Source organism: Larus michahellis, chromosome 2, assembly GCF_964199755.1.
Source record: "Larus michahellis chromosome 2, bLarMic1.1, whole genome shotgun sequence".
NCBI lineage: Eukaryota > Metazoa > Chordata > Aves > Charadriiformes > Laridae > Larus > Larus michahellis.
The window spans coordinates 63825661-63842628 of NC_133897.1; the positions used below are offsets into that span (position 1 = coordinate 63825661).

At 43.6% G+C, this 16968-nt stretch overlaps 2 protein-coding genes across 13 annotated transcripts; both read right to left on the minus strand.

Annotated features, from left to right (window-relative positions):
- Window positions 1–202: 202 nt before the first annotated feature.
- Window positions 203–8498, minus strand: LOC141739108 (putative 2-ketogluconate reductase). The gene is made up of 6 exons (XM_074575753.1): window positions 7381–8498; window positions 6683–7067; window positions 4761–4932; window positions 2547–2725; window positions 2231–2366; window positions 203–1400 (listed from the first exon to the last, which is right to left on the minus strand). Exons 1-6 carry the CDS (start codon window positions 7381–7383, stop codon window positions 1244–1246), a joined length of 1032 nt encoding a protein of 343 aa, XP_074431854.1. The 5' UTR covers window positions 7384–8498; the 3' UTR covers window positions 203–1243.
- On the minus strand, window positions 7146–16918 carry LOC141739107 (putative 2-ketogluconate reductase). Of its 12 annotated transcripts, none has more exons than XM_074575745.1 (8): window positions 16010–16865; window positions 15225–15472; window positions 14195–14374; window positions 12616–13000; window positions 11198–11369; window positions 10203–10381; window positions 9357–9453; window positions 7146–7567 (listed from the first exon to the last, which is right to left on the minus strand). In XM_074575745.1, the coding sequence occupies exons 2-8, from the start codon at window positions 15423–15425 to the stop codon at window positions 7486–7488; spliced, it is 1296 nt and encodes a 431-aa protein (XP_074431846.1). In that variant the 5' UTR covers window positions 15426–15472; window positions 16010–16865; the 3' UTR covers window positions 7146–7485. The 12 variants fall into 12 exon arrangements, with proteins under 12 accessions (XP_074431846.1, XP_074431845.1, XP_074431843.1 ...); XM_074575744.1 differs by lacking the exons at window positions 7146–7567; window positions 16010–16865 and adding exons at window positions 8595–8973; window positions 16875–16916; XM_074575742.1 differs by lacking the exon at window positions 7146–7567 and adding an exon at window positions 8595–8973 and having other exon boundaries at window positions 16301–16865.
- Between the last annotated feature and the right edge of the window lie 50 nt (window positions 16919–16968).

Below are 16968 nucleotides of genomic sequence, written 5' to 3' on the forward strand. Positions count from 1 at the left end.
GGAAGGGAAGTGTCTTTTGGCAAGCATCTGCTGCAAGAAAAAGGGAGTGGAAATGGCTCTGTAAAGATGCTTGAGACTACAGGCAAAATCCTAGCTGCACTTAATGGCAGCTAACTTTGCTATAAATTTTACTGATAAATAATCATACTATCCATAAAGTCATAGTACATAACAAAATGCATAGCACTGCCACTTTGAGTTGCGTATTGGTTTATTTGTCTTTTGGACTTGTATTAAGGCAATAGAGTAAATAAAGACAACTGAGAGGACAGCAAACTGTTTCCTGCAAAGCTTTAGTGAGGTGGATTAGCATTCTTCTATTTAAAGAGACCCTTTCCTGTGGAATTTGCATGATTAATTGTAATACAGGTGCTATTTCTAGTGGAGGAAAGCCATGGCATTCTGATTTTTCCTATAATGATAATTGCAGTAACAAAAGCAATTTGTCAAAGTATTTTTTCCTCTTTACGTCAGTGAAGCTCCCTGTTTCAAGTGTAATTATTCTTGCAAATGTCCAGAAGCAGTGATACAAAGGAAAACATTGATTTGGATTTTAATGCTGCATGTGTTTTTGCAGACTTCTGTTCCCACTAATTTACAGAATGGGGCTGGAGGCTTAGAGGGCTCCAAGTGCTCTTCCAAATATTCACACAAAGTTGAAAATCTGGAGGCAGACTGCACATAGTAGCATGTTCGTCTTGAAGACTAATTTTCCTTAGTGTTAGTGCTTTAAATTGTCTTCTAAAATCCAGTCTGCTTTGAATAAATGATTCTTGGTACATTTCTGAAAACTGACTTTTGTCTCAGCATTTTGCGTCTCAGGAGCTCAGGAGACTTCCATGTGGAAAATCAATAATATTTCTAGCCAGGTAGCTTACTTTGTTGTTTTTGACAGCTAATAGAATGGGAACAAAGTGAATTATGCAACCTAAAATAACATATTCTTTAGCACTAGGGAGCCTGGCAAGAAGCGCATAGGCAATCAGAAGTTGGGTTTCCCAGAGCCACTTTAAAGCCTGCGTGCATCTATACGGTTGAAAGTTAAAAGTCATGTATTCCTCCAATTTGCAAGGAAATTAAAATGTACAAGCTGTTTTTTAACGACATGCGAGACCAAGCCAGAGCTTTCTGTGCCCACTTGGAATAGGTTTCTCTTAATAGAGAAGACATAAGAATAAAAACCTTTAGAGCTGATGGGGGGAAAGAGAAGAATAAAGAGAGAGCTGTTACATCGTTTTGCACATCAGCTAGGGAGTACTTCACTGGGTATGGGGAGATCATTAAGAGCTGCTAGTATGTTTTCAACAGCTTCCTCTGTTATCATGTAGGTGGCCTTGTGTGTTTTAATGCCGAGGTGAGGCGTTATAATGACGTTCTTTAATTTTAACAATGCATGATCCCTGGAAGAAAGGTAAAAAGAGATGCTTAAGTTACCTACTGCTGTTCGTACAAATAAAGAGGAGTCTCACTTTGGCTTTTGCACCGTATTTAAATATGAAGTTATTTTAATATAACTTCACAAGTCCCGCTTACATCCATAGAACCTGATTATGCGTGTTCAAGTGATTTTGGACATTAAATGGACATGTTAGGAGTTTATACTGTGCTCTTTTGTCCAGAAACAGGCTTTTGCTATTAGGCAGGAATTTGAACTATGTCAGAAGAGGATTAAGCCCTCCTGACACATTAACTTTACACAATGGCCTGAGCGACCGTTTCGATTCACATAATGGACAGTGATGTCCTGGCACACAAGACATAACAAGACCAAACTCCCCACAGCCCAAAATGCAGCCAGCGCAGTTAACTCCGTGAGGCACCATTGTGGTAGAGGTGCCTTTTTGCAGCTCGGTAGCAGCGCTTCAGCCTTGGATGGGGGAAACAAGCCCGCGGGGAGGGAAATCTCGGGGCAATGCGGTGCAGCAGGTCTAAGACGACTCAAGCGGCAAATGACCCATTCACGGCAAGTTGCACCTTCAGATAAAGCCATTTGTAAGTGAAGCGCTGCTGCAGCTTCATATGGTGATTCTAGGGAGGGGGTTTAATGCTCCCCTCGGCACACCAGCCCCCTCCTGCTGCTTCCTGGCTTCCCTTTGACCTGTTATCAGACCCAACGTCGGGGCTGCCTCCCATTCGTATGCGCGGCACTTCACAGAGACCTCCGCCCCAGGGGATGCCAGACCCCTGCCCTGCTGCTGCGGGGCTGTCTCCTGCCTCCGGCAGGGCTCACCCCTCGCATCCTTGCTGAGAAATAGGCAGAGATGGCAACCTGGGCAGCGGTTCCGGGTAGGTGACATCCAAAGCTGCGGCCCTGATCACACCGCTCTGCAGCGCCGTCACCAGCGCCTCTTGGTCAATTACACCACCTGGCGTGGAATAAAAGTGTCTCTGAGTGTCATTTGCAGGTAACGATCTGAGAGCAAAAACAGACTAGAAGGGGAGAAAGAGGCATTTTCGCCATGCCTGATCTGTCCTGCGCTGCCTGTAACACAACAGGAGCTGGCTCACACTTTCTCCTCAGGCCCCTTTGGGGTTCTGGATGGTACCTCGGCTGATGTTAATGAGAGTAGCTGTGGGTTTCATCAGCTCCAGCTCTCTCTTCCCAATCAGCTTGTGTGTCTGAGGTGTCAGGCTCACCACTACCATCACAAAATCTGCCTGCTGGAGCAAACCGTCCATCTTTTTGCAGTAAGCAGCGCCGACAGCTTGCTCCTCTTGCTCTTTCCTGGTGGGGAAAAAAAAGGATCACAGTGTATTTCAGGGCATCAGGCATGCAAATATGTTCTTCAGTGGTGTCCCTGGTATACAAACTAAAGGATTATTACATTCTTATAGCAAACAGGTGGCAAAAAAGAAAAGGTGAATTTAGTTTCAGATGGCTGTTTAGGCCCTTCTGGAAGGCTTCAAGCTCTACAGCAGGTGATAAGATTGCATGCCTGCCTCTCAGCCACTGCAGTGCAGGGTCCAGGGGCTTCTTTCAAAGCCTGCAAGGGAACTAAGACTAAGCACTGGAACAGATGGCAGCATTCTCCAGGATCCCCTGTGGGGTAGGTGCACCTCACAGGACACGGTAATCACTCAAACCAGAGTAGTGGGATCCACCGGAACTCATCTGTGTGAACTCTGAGCATGCTGGCGGTCCCCATACTGTTGGCATCCTCCAGTGAGCCCGTCGTTTTCTGATGAGTGGAATCAGAAAGGCAGCTCTTGGGCAGGCTCCTTGGCTGCTCCAGGACTTCAACAAAATAAAGTATTCCACAAAAAACGTTACCAAAGCAGAGGAAGAGTTTTAGTTTGAACTTTTCACAATAGAAAAGGATACTTGCCATTTCTCCTGTTCTTTGTAAATTTAGCTGCCTGAACTTTGGGAACTAAAGAAGCAATGACAGGAGATTGTGTGTACAATCTTCTGCTCCCGATTGCAAGAGAATGGCTTTGAATTATCTCCTCCCTAATCTAGAAATAAAGAAATAAGTCCACTAAGAAAATAACTTCAGTGTAACTTTGGACCATGTGTCTCCTAACACATGCACTTCATTGTTTTCTTTCAGTGTCCAGGTCAACAAACAGTGATTAAGTGGGTAAAGATTGGAACTACAGCCAGTTCTGGCAGACTGCATGTCGCTTCAGCACATAAGCTTGAAGTGTAAATGTACTTTAAAATAAGCAGGTTTTTAATTTCTGTTGCACTGTGCATTGATTTTTCATCACGGCACTCTTACATTAAAGATGGAAAAATGTTAAACACAGGGAGTTAGTGATGATCTGCAGCAAAAAAAACAGATTTGTGCCTTATTTTCACTTTTTTGTGGTTTATGAAGAAATTCCAAAAGGTTTTAAGGAGGGTGTTCACTAGCACTTTTTTTAATGTGAAAAGCTGAGCTGTTTTTATCATTTCTGAAGTAATAGGAATGCCGAGCAAGGCTAGAGATTTCCGGCCTCATCTGCCCTTGTGATTTGGTTAGGGATAGCTAGAGCCTCCTGCTGCAGCCTGCATATGGAGAACATCACTGAAAGCCACGGGAGGTAGCACTGCAGCTTCTCCCTTCCCCCAGGGAGAAGTAAAGTTGTCTCAGGGTAGATCACGGTTTATAGAAGTAAACATTTGTTCTGCTTGTTGGCTGCACCTTGCCTGATTGCAGCAGCCTTGAGCAGTACATGGGGATCTCCCACACCTTTACATTGAAGGGCCCCTATGTGCTGAACCTCTAACTCGGATCAGATTCCCAGATATGAAAGTTAGGAGGGGAGAGAAATAAAAGGTGAAATCCAGTTAAATGCTTGGCAAAACTCCTACTGGTTTGAAGAGAAACAAGGCTTTCTCCAGAACAGCTCTCAAGTTAATCAGTTTTCATATTGCACCAAGTATACGTTTCCTAGTACCCCAGCCATTCAGAGTTTCAACAAGATCACTCCTGAAATATGGGGAAAAAATAAACAAAAGGTAGAGTTATGCATCACTATAGTAAGGTATCGTAAGAATAAAAAAGGTATAAGCTTGATTTTCCCTTTCCTGTTCACATCTCCAGGAAATGCTGGAATTTCTAATATAAAACCTAAACTAAGTTTCCAAGTGTTTAATCGCCAAGTAATTCCTTACATGACTGATTTGAGGCAACAGTTCTGTTTATATCTTTTGCTTTAATCTCGGCCCTATTCCCTCATTTCTTGCTATATTCCTGACATAATTCCTTGAAAAGGAAATAATGACTATCTAAAAGGGAGTTTCTGCTGTAATTAAGATCAAGACATATCTTTACCTCCGTGTCCTGTTGTGGTACAAAATGTTCATTTCAAATGCTTTTGCCCTCAGAGCAATCTTATACCCAATTCTGCCCATGCCAATAATCCCCAGAGTAGCTCCAGTAACTTCAACACCCAAAAAATCAGCTTCACAGTACTCCATACGCGAAGAAATTGCAATGTGATAGCCTGCAAGAAAAACACTCCAACATGAGAAATGAATGGGTTCTAACACAGAGGAACGCGGCAAAAGAGTCTGGGCTTGTTGTGCTACTATAGTACACCTTTAAAGGTTACAAACACACAATTTTAAATAGCAATGGTTTTTGTAACATCCTAGGTGACTCCCTAATAGATCTTCTTTCCCCTCCCCATGTACGTGACGTTCCCATTTATTCTCACCCTACTACAAAAAAGCTTTTTAATGTAATCTCCCCTAAAAATCCCTTTAGATCCATAAAAATATCGCCCTGTTCTGCATCAGCAATCAAAATAATTATTGCCAGTAACACTGCAGACTTTGGAAATGTCACGTGGAGAATAACACGAGATGTTGCTTTTGCTACTTAGAATAAGAACAAGTTTCCTGTTCACCTCTGCCACTCTCCATGGAAAGCAAAATATGACTTCTTTAAAAATCATTACTCGGTAATTTCCATAATTATCTGTTAAACCTGCAAAATTTTGCATAGTTCTATAACACCAAAAATAAACTTATATGCACAGAGACAGCACTTATTAGTCTGCTAGCAAGGTGACAGGCTTCTGATATTTCAGCCTTCTGATAGTGCTAGCTCTTCTAAAACATGAGCAGAATATTGTGAAAGTATCAAAACATGCCTCAGGATAAACTCAGTCACGCCAGGGCAGAGCTACCGGAAAGGTCACCACGGATAGTTTATGCAGATGGGAACAAAAAATTAATCTCCCTTTTAATCTGTCTCCTCTTTGTGAGGTAGAAACAGATTTAGGGGGAGACAAGTCTCCTTTGAGTTTCTATGAATCCTGCGGTACAGCTAGCAAATCAAAGGTTGGTAAATGTGATGGGATAAATCTGGAGGATCTCTTCCTGAAGCAGGAGGCATTCTAACCAAGCCAAGGGCGGGTTTACTCGGGGAAATGGCAAGAAAAGATTGTGGAAGAAACTAGAAAGGATACTACTAGCAGAAAGTGGAGCAGGCTGCCTTGTTGCTCTCTAATGCTCCTTAAATTCCCAGTTCTGCACCAATCCAGTTCAGTCCCTGAGAATAGGCCCGTGCCTCTGTCAGACCCAGCTTACAGCATATACCCTTATTCTGCTCCATTGTTGCCTCCCACATTCTTCTTCTGCCAGCCTGTGATTGCTGCGATCGTCTGATCTTTGGCATCCCCCATTTTTGGTCAATAGCGCTGTAACACTATCACACCAAGAAGCATGTCTTATGTCAGCCAAATGTCAAAATCACTGAAACTTCACTGCTGAAGAAGGTAATGAAATTTAAAGATTTCATATGTAGAAAGCACACTTCAGTTCATCTGAAACGGTTAAATTAAGTCTACAGCCGTATCATTTCAGTGGCCAGTCCAGCCCAAACCATGACACAGCTTCTAAGACCAAGCCCTGTCCATAAAGCAAAAATTTGAATCAAATGTGGTAAGATTCTGCTCAAGTATTTTCAACCCAGGCTGGTGACCTGTGAAAAAGGAACTCTTATGATTTTATTTATAACTGGTTGAAATATATGTTATGTATGTTTGTGTATAATGTAATAACTTAGGTATATTTATAATACATAAAATACATGAAAATACTGATTATTCTATTTGCCAACCCAACATATTTAGATTTTCACATTTTATGTGAAACTATGTGCACTACAGATAACTCCAGGAAAAGTTAAGTTAATGGTAGGTAAATCTTGTATGATTTTTAGAAGCCACAAAAGAAGTGAGATGTTACCTTCCACTAGACTTCTAGCAGATGCCAGCAGCAAAGCCATCCCGGTATCTGCTGTGCTGCTGGAAACAGCACGTGGTGCATTAGCCATCTTCACACCAAAGCTAGCTACAAGTTTCAGATCCAGGTGATCCATCCCTACTCCTGAATTCGCAATCACTTTCAAGTTTGGCAGGCTCTGGAGGAGCTCTTGGTCAATGACTGGTTTGTGCCACCACAAATAGACTGCTTGGACCTTTTTGCTCATATGCTTTTTGTTTTCAAGAAATTCCTTCATGGTTATGAGGCAGAAATGTTTCTTCAGGAACACCACATGGCCATGCAGTATACCATGTATGCCACTGATTTCATTTACTAAAAGCCCCGGGAGCTCTCCTCCTCCCATGATCTGCACAAAGAAGAAAGACACAAAGTGTCACAAGACAGACATATAATTATTTACAGACATTTTAAAGAAAAATCACTTTCACGTCCTGTTTCGTGACATCTATGACAAGAGATCTCATAAACCACGTATTTAGATAGGAAGGTAAACAAACCAAGACAAGAAAGCTGCTCTTTTAAGTATACTACCAATTACACACACACACACTGCCACCAAGCTCATAACACACACAATTATTTCTCATTCATCACTTAGTTTCAGAGCACCAATAGTCTGGTGCGATAAATCCCCTTCCCTACCCCAAATCACAAATTACCATGTCTAAGTAGCTTAGAAAAATGTTGGACCAAATCTCGTTTGTGAAAATAAATTGCACAGGTTCACCATGAACTTTGAGTTACCAGATTAATTTTTAAATGCTTCAGTCCAGAGATTTTTGCAGCCTCCTGTCCTGAAGAGACACCAGTGACTTCTTAATTGCAGTACCTTCTCCTGAGGCTACCCTAAGTTAACAAAATAATAGATGCTTAGGCAAGTGTTTTGCAAGAAGGATTTATGCACTTAAATTAAAACTTTTCTTTTTTTTTTTTTTCAGGAATCACAGAACCACAATCTGTTTGTGGTTCCCAGAGGGTCTGTGAATGGACAGCTTTTTTTTTTTTTTTAAAAATAGATTATTTAGAGCTATCATTGATCATTGATTTTCCATAGGAATTTTGGGGAGAGTTGCAGGGAGAGCTGTGGAAGGGCTGGAGATCTTGGAATCCCCTATAGCAATACTTGCTGTTGTCTCGATAGTAGTATTTCACTATTTGCATCTGAATGTCTAACTCTTGGCCTGTCTATACTTCCTGGGCTAAAACTTCATTTTACCATCCCTTCAAGAAGCTTGACCATACTGCAAATTAATGGAAAGGCCTTCTGATTTTATGGAGGTGACAAACATTTTACTGAATTTTTTGACTTTGTAGCTTGCTCATAGCAAAGAGAATGTGAGAAAAAGCTTGGCTCTGGGCTGGAATTTAGGACTGATCACTAATTTTGCTTTAGTCTGTGCCCTCACCCATGCGATTTCAGTGGTAGACCTACTATTGTTTCATGGCCAGTCAAGATAAAAGCATCATTTTTGTCTGCCCGAAGGAACAAAATCTCTTGGGATTTATTTTGGTTTTCACAGGATACGCTCAGGAAAACCAAAGATATTTTTTCAATGATTGGCTTTGCTTTCACTTAACTTCTAGATGAAGTAGAGCTCTTCTTACATTAGAAAACTTTAGGCCTACGATCATTTCAAAGGAGTCTGCTTTCTTCAATGTTTTGATATAAAAATAAAATATTTCAATATTGGCTGAAAAATGTTTCAGGATACCGTCAAATTTCTGCAGGGAATTAATGCTCAATTCAGCTTTAATATATTCAAGAGTGTTAGACAAACTGCCTGGTGTACTGGCTTATCATTGTCTAGCAGCAAGTACTGGGGAGAGAACACAAGTATTCTTTGAAATAATAGACTGAAGATACCAAAGTGCATAACTACTAAATTCAAAATTTTTAAACAAATCCCTTTTATTAATTCCACTTTATTTTTCAGAATTGTAAATAACAGTACAGATCAAGCCTAATGAGAGGACAGCTTTGCAGTATCACGACGGCAAGAGCAGTGCAAGAACAGGTTGCTTTCCTTTAATGTGGTACTGTAAGAAATAGTGCCTTCCCATAGACATGAGATTTAGTGATATCATTTGGCACACGTCATTTGGGAAACACTTCACTTGGAATGGGTTGGCCGTTGAGAACAGCCAGCATATTTGCTATTGCTTCTTCTGCCATCATACGGATAGCTTGGACTGTTGCGGTTCCAATGTGAGGGGTTATGATGATGTTATTTAATTTTAATAAAGGATGATCTCTGTAAGAAACAGAAAGAACAGAATGTATTACACAGGGAATTTACTCTGCGGTTATCCCATGCTAGCTGTTAAGAACTGAACCTCTGGTAACCGCAATGGCATGTTGAGATAGAACCAGCAGAAAGTTGTGTGACGCTTGTTAACCCATCTCTTCTTCCTCTCGATTGGTCTCACTGCCCGCCTAACTGACGGGTAAGGCAAAGAACTGACAGACGTGGGCAAGGAGAACAGTTTGTCATTTATTTATGACTGTGCGAAACAGGCTGTGGTTTTGCTCTTAAACAGTGAGAGAGACTCCTTATGGAGATCAAGATTATGAGCACACTTTTGCACACCATTTAAAACATTTCAGACTAACAGAATGGTAAACAGGTCTCTCTACCTTGGCAGAGGCTCAGGGTATGTCACATCCAGAGCAGCAGCTCTAATAACCTTATTCTGGAGAGCTTCTACCAATGCATCTTGATCAATAACTGCACCTGCATTGAAATTAAATCTTGCTATCATGACAAGTTAATGAACACGTTTTTACCTGGGAATGGGGAACGGTCTCAGGGGTCTAGTCAGAAAAATTACAGGATCTTCATCTTATTAGAAAGTAGAATGTCTTTTTAGTAACCATTAACCAAACAAAACAGAGATTTTATTTATTAATCTTTAACTAGGGGAGGATTATGGTCCACTGCATAAGGTCTTTCCTGGGATATGACTGCTTTCAGTCTTTTCCTCATTTTGACACTGACTTCCTGTATTATTATACACAAATCATTTAACCTCTTCAAGCTTTCCACTTTTACCTCTGCATTGCTTACTGAAACTATAATCTCTCTCTTATATGCCTGTTCAGTGCCAACAGATCTGTAATCTCATGTGAGATTTCTTCTCTACAAAGCTGTTCCAAATGAAACTTGTTTGGAATGAAATGTTTTTCCTTGTACCCCATTCATCATTGGTGATAATAAACCTTTCAGTTATTTCCACTAAAAAAGCTGTCTTTAGGATAAGGCCAAAGAGAACAGAACATCTGCTGAGCACCCCTAAATTCCACGGGACCTTTGAACACATAGCATCTGATCTATGATAAATCATTCGTTTGTAGACTGCTGGCTACTTTTTGACTCAAACAACACAGGGATATCACAGGCTGAGGTTGGAGGGGAGAATGTAAACATAATCAGACAAAACACAACCTTAACGCAACACAAACAGCGCTTTTAGGCCATCCTACCTCGGCTGATGTTTATAAGAGTAGCTGTAGGTTTCATCAGCCCCAGCTCCTTTTTCCCAATCAGTTTTTGAGTCTCAGGAGTCAAGTTCACAACCAGCATAACGAAGTCGGATTGCTGCAGCAAGTCTTCCATCTTCTCGCAGTAGTGGGCACAAACTGCCTCTTCCTCCTCCTTCCTTCTAATGAAAAAATCGGCATAACTCTTTTTAACTGGCTTTAACAATCAATCAACCCTAGGAGAGATCTGGAACAGCATGGAGATCAAGAGGTTTGAGGCCAAGGTAAAGGAAAACACATTGACAGGTAGAGATGGTGGAAGGGAGGAGGGAAGGATGTGGGCTAGAGGGAGCAAGAGGCTAGAGGAGTGATGGGACACTGAAGGAGTGATGTATGTGTGAAAGCAAAGCACGTAGGTGATATTAAGTATAGGAGGCTGGGGACAGAGTCAGACCCCACTCTTGTCTCCTGGGTCTATGCCAACCTCTGTTATAGAGTCTCTCCTTGCCTGACATGTGAGTTAGGACTTGAGGTGGAAAAAAGAATGAAGGGGAAGTGAAGTCTGAAAGAAAGGGAACTATAAAACTGAGAGAAGATAAGACCCTTGCAATTGGTGCTGATGTGATGAGTGATCTGGCTGGGCTGAGGAGAGGGGTGACTGGCTGGGTGGGCCAGGGATGCTGCCAGAAGCCTGAAGAAGAGTCTGGCAGGACAGGGGACACAGTGAGGGCACAAGCCCTTGTTTGCTTGGACAACACCTTTATAAAGGTTACACAGCTCTTGTTCCAAACTGCTGACCAGGGCAGAGCGAGCGCAGGAGGCGAGGGGGAGCTGTTTCCCCAGGGGAGCAGTAGGGAGCCAAAGCAAGGAAGCGGCGGCATGCTGGTGCTCCTCATGCTGCTGCCAGAAGTGCCTAGGATGACCAGGGAGACAGAGCAGAGCTGTGTTTTTTGTCACTGCCTCTGACTAATTACATGCAGAAACCAGACGTTTTTTACCTCCGGTTCCTGTTATGGTACAGGATCCTCATGTTGAAGGCTCTGGCTCTCTGAGCCACTTTGTACCCAATGCTGCCCATCCCGATGATCCCAAGCGTTGCTCTGGTTACTTCCACTCCCAGCCAGTCCACAGCAAAATACTTAGTGTCTGGAGAAACCGTAATCTGGCAGCCTGAATGTAAATACATGCTAAATGGGTACAAACCGACTATAACGTAGGTTTGGGGGAAAGCAAGCTTCTCACCATCACAGCAGCAAGGCTCTGGAGGATCCCTCACAAAACATCCTTGCTAATTTTGATCAGTTTATAGAAGGGCCTGGATGGTGCCATTCCCTGTAACAGACAGGGCTGGAGCCAGTAACAAAGGGTGGCTCCCAGGTGGGTACTGTGCTGGGAGGAATGGCTCCTTAGGGAATTAACCCTTCTGTGGCCGCAGTATTTTCTTGGAAGTTCAAAAATAGCTTCTTTGACACTTACCATCCTGCGAGCATTGACTTCACTTTTTTTTACCTAGGGTAAATCTCACCATTTCTCTCCTGGATCACAAGACAAAGCAGCTCCACTGCCTGAGTGGGGGTGAAGGCTGCAAATTCCAGCTCAGCCAGGGATCTCTATGAGTTTTTATGCAAACAACTCAAGGTCCATCAATAATGGGAAAACATCACCGGGACAGAGGTGCTATTTCCTGCTCAGGGGCGGAGCAGTGGTGACAGAAAGACTGAGTCCCTGAAGACAAAGGCAACTTCTTGTGGTAGTCTCTACTGACACCTTCCTTCCCCTGAAAGGCATTGCATGGCAAGGGCATGTGGGGAAAGGACCTACCTTTAAGGACACAAACTAATGTTGTTGGTACAGTTTGGAATAACTTTGTCAAAAGAATTATCAGCTATTTCAATAAAAATGCTGATGCTTTTCTGGAAATACAACCCATTGGTTGTATTGTTTACAACTCACTGGCAGAAGCAGGAAAAAAATGACGAGTTATATTAATTACTGCTCTAGAGATGGGGATATGGCCATTAATGCTTTGTACCTTCCCATAGTTCCTAACACTTGCTCCAAGGGGAAATGGAGAAGTGGTGACATCTGATTTGGATGCATTTTGTATTCAGTTTTTACAGGTACAAACAACCTACCCAGTGAACGCCAGAGGAAAACTAAGCGCCAGAAATTATTCCAAATAGGATATCAAAAGTGACTTTAAAGTGCACAGTTTAGACAAAGGCCTTACTCTTGTCACTACTGCCCTAAAGAGAAGAGGGACATGAAAAGCAGAGGCCTCTGAAAATGGAGTCCTCAGAAACTTTTTTCCCTGTAAAAGCATCCCAAATATTGATTCAGACAGATCATCTGTATCATAGTAAAAGTGAGATATGCCAAAGAAGTAGCGAAGATCCAGGAAAATTTAAAACATTACCTTCCACTAGTCTTCTGGCAGAGGCCAGCATCAAAGCCACTCCTATGTCTGCTGTTGGGTCTGCCACAGCATGTGGCGTGTTGGTCACTTTTACGCCAAAGTTAGAAATCATTTTCAAGTCTAAGTGATCGACTCCAACCCCGGAGTTTCCAATTACCTTTAAATTAGGCAGGCTTTCTAGAAGCTCCTGGTCAATAGTTGGCCTGCATTCAAACACGAAAACAGATTGGATTTTTTTGCTCATTTCTTTTTTGTTTTCAAGAAATTCTTTCATGGTGATAAGGCGAAAGTGTTTTTTCAAAAGTGCTGCAAGGTCTTCTAGCACACCATGAGTTCCTCCTACATCCAGAATCAAAACACCTGGCAACTCCTCTTCTGCCATGATCTGCAACAGAGCAAGAGAAGAAAATACTCCTTTGTTTTGGAGAACACCCTTAAACGAGTGATGCTGTAGTGATCATTTAAATTCACATCTGTAAAACAGGAAACGGATGAAACTCAACACTGCTTTTAATGATACAGAATAAATCCAGTCATTTGGTACTAGTGTGGCACATTAGACAACTTCCCAATATTTTCACTAAGTGCTGATTTAGACTATAACACCAAGTAATATCCATCCCCTTAGATCTAAATCCAGTCCTACAAAGTGTTCTTCTCAAATAGTTTCATTGTAGTCCTGAATCAATATTGATTTCATACAAATCTGGTAGCTTCTCAACCTTACTCACAGATTTATTTCTATAAACAATGGTATGAAACAGAGGCTACTAGTCAAGAAACTAGTCAAAGTTTCTTGCCTAGATTACGGTCAGTGAAGCCACAGGTGGTGTAGGGAGGCACTGAGGCTCAGAGGGGTCTGACAAACATCTCTCAGAAATGGTTTAGGTCTAACATATTTGCACAATGAAGGGCCATCCTTGGACTGCTGCTGCACTGCTTGTCTTCAGTGTTTTAAACATCCAGATCTGTACCTGAACTTACCTCCTGCAAAATTTAGCACGCCCATGCCTGTATGCTGAACCAGTGGGGAAGAGCACTAGAGGTGACACTGTAAGTCTTACTGGCTGCACAATCCTTCATACTAGAACTTCTCCCCTGCCCAGACAGTTCTGAGCCCAGTCCTCTCTGCAACACCCGTGCAAATGTATTGTATCCTGCAATAAGACAGGGGCACCACAGATAGCCACATGCATAATTAGAGGGGAGAACTGCAGCCCTTATTGACAAAAATGGTAGCTGAAGATTCACCATGTGCCTTAACATCATTCATGTCTAACTTCTTACAATTCTGTTTGCTGTGCTCCACTTGCTTTAGGTCTCTATCCCACACTGTGTCCTAGACTTGGGTCCAGGAAACCTGACATTGTGCAAACTGAATCAGAACAGTTTTCCAAAGCAGTATGCTGGTTTATTCTGGGCACACAGTGCTGGGCAGGAATCTCCTGCTGCTTCAGTCCTCTCACACAAGCCTTCAGCAAGTAACCAGAATTCAAACCTGTGACAAAAAGGCGTCATTGCAGATTGGAAGTTTCCATCAAACCGTATTTACCCTTGTCCTGAGCAAACTCAGACTTACCCCAACTGCATCTATTAAATGCTTCCAATCTTGACACCAGTAATACTGCTTTATCCTGGCCTTGACCTGCATTTCTGTTTCAGCTCCAGTCTGCTGCTGTACATGGCCTAGAAGGGGCCTCCACGTTAGGACAGGTCTGCACTTCACCAGGAGCAGTTCCTCTGATAACACTAACCAGTTCTGCACAGCAGCAAATAAAGCAATGAGATGAATATTGCAACCATATTACAAAGGAATACCACGTTCTCAAATATATCTAATCTATTTCTTGCCAACTGAAGTATTTTGAACCCTGCCAGCCCCACATGGCTGTGAAAATTGTGCAGATCTCCCTAGCTGCCATCTGTATATTTCTTAGAGTATTACACATCATGACCCTAGAAGAATAAGCTAGATTCACCCTCTAGAATGAATGACGCATAGAATAAAAGGCAAGATTTCATGTCACATTGTGACAGCCTTGCCCAGCTTCTTGGTGAGCAGAACCTGATGCTCCTGCAGCAACTTACTCAGACTGGACAGCAACTAAACCTTATGCTATTAAGTGATGGAAAACTGGGTGCCAGATATGACCAACTAACCGGCAGATGCCAGTAAGGCAGCACTGTACTACATCAGTTGTTTTCATCACCACTTCCCCTCCACTACAGTACACCACTCACGAAGGCCAGAGTTCAGACCCGCGTTCATTTTAGAAGCACTTCCTAAATTCCACACGCAGAAAGGTGATTCATGGGGAAGCCACAGTTCAGCACAGAAAGAGCTGATTCAGCTTTAAACAAACCAGCTGGTGCACTAGAAACAGGCTAGTTGCATGTAATTAGTCTTCTCATTGGTGTGGACACACTGAGTCCACCACAATTTCAGCCATGTTTGTTGTGCACGTGAACCATTAATAGACTGCAGCTTTGGTTCAAGAACTGGGGTTCTGTTAGTAGCAGGTACAATCTTAAAAAATTATATCGATAGTAGAAAACTAAAACTACTTAAAGGAACCTTGCAGAGGGAAGGGGGCTCTCCAGATACCAACCTTGGTCTGAGGAGCACTTAGTGTTCGTCCTCCAGCACTACCTGGGCATGTCTTGTACCTCTGTCTGTAATCCACACTTCTCCTGTGACAGCGATGTCCATGAGAAGCAATAGCTGGATGAATAAATTTATAAGCCAAATTTGGCTGGCCAGACATCAAGGGAATCAGTTTTAGTAGACCAAATCCTTTGCTCCTGAACATAATTATTCAGATACCAGATGTCTTGTCCAGTGTGCTCAATGTAACACCTGTTAAGGATATGACAGTTTTGGTTTTGGACTAGTATCATGTGCAGTATTGCTAACTCTCTGGGGTTTTTTTGTTTGTTTTTTTTTTTTTCTAAAGCTGTCTGTCCTCACATGTTCTAATTATGTAAGATTATCTGATTCCATGTATGCATCGAATCAAATATAACACTGATAATAATGTAGGTGTACTGATAAGTTCTGGCGCTCAGAATGCAGAGAAAACTTTGAAAATATTAATTAGATTGAGACAAGTGGGCAAATAAAAAGAACCACGTGTAAGTATTAACTTCAGTGTCACTGTTTTTCTAACCTGGCCTAATTTCTTTGGTGGACGCTTGACTTACTACTTACTTGCAGATCTTTCGACCGGGGCTGCCGTATCATTTTGGACTTTGCCAAAATCACACCAAAGTAAGTTACACAGTTTTTCCTAGCTCTGTTTTAAAAGTTAACAGCACGCGTTATCCAGAGTAAACCCTTCACACTAATTTCTCTGTAGAAGAAAAGGAATTACCTGAACAACCACCACAGGCTTACCCAGGGCTGGTGCCTTCCCGACGATGCCTCTCCTCCAGCTGCGACCCTACCAAGGCCGCAGGAGCCGCCAGCTCCAGCTCCCGCCCCGCCACTGCGGGGGGGCCGCCCGGCTGCGCCGCAGCCCGATTAACCCCTGCCCGGCACGCCGCTGGAGCGGGGCGGGGGGATTCGGAGCTTCCCGGGGGGGTATCCCCGTTCCCTGCCACGGGTACACATTCACCCCACCGTGTCCCTTCAGAAAGGAACACTGAACGTGGGTACGCAGTTGTGATCCAGCTGGGTCAGACATACCTCTATTATCACAGAGCGCTCAGGCCACTGCTAGCACTAACCCATTGCTGCGGGTTCCTATAGTGGCAAAATCCTCCGTAACCAGGAGATGCACGGAGCTGCTCTCTCTCTTGCGCCATCTCCTCAACCGAATCTAATGGAGGCACATGGGAGTTTTTTCACGTCCACAGAGCGGGCAGAGATTCGGGCCATGGTGACCTCCATTTCATCCTCCCCGTGCCACCCAGCAGCGCCCACGGGCCGGCCAGCCACACCACGCCACCCGCCCCAGCACAGCTCCATGCCCCACTGGCAAGGGGAGATGCCCGCGGCCCCAGGCCATCAGGCAGGCGGCACAACCTGCCCACCCCCACAGGGCCACCCGCCACTTTGGCTGCCCTCTTGGGGCAACCTCTCGGCCATCGCCCAGGAGCCAGGCCCCAGCCCAGGCCCCCTCGCTTGGGGTTGTCTCCGCAGCGGGTGGGGTGGTGGCACTGAGACCCCTGAGAGGACAACCCCTCTGCCTGGCCCCAGCCCCGACGCAGGGGGCCTCTCGCAGGCCCCGCCATGTCACACCCGATCCCGCCTCCGCTACCTCGGCACCCCTCCCTCGCTTAGTACGGTCCAAGCTGTTCTCCCGCCCCTCCCCGCCCGCCTTCACGCTTGGTACGGTCCAGAGGCCTCCGCCC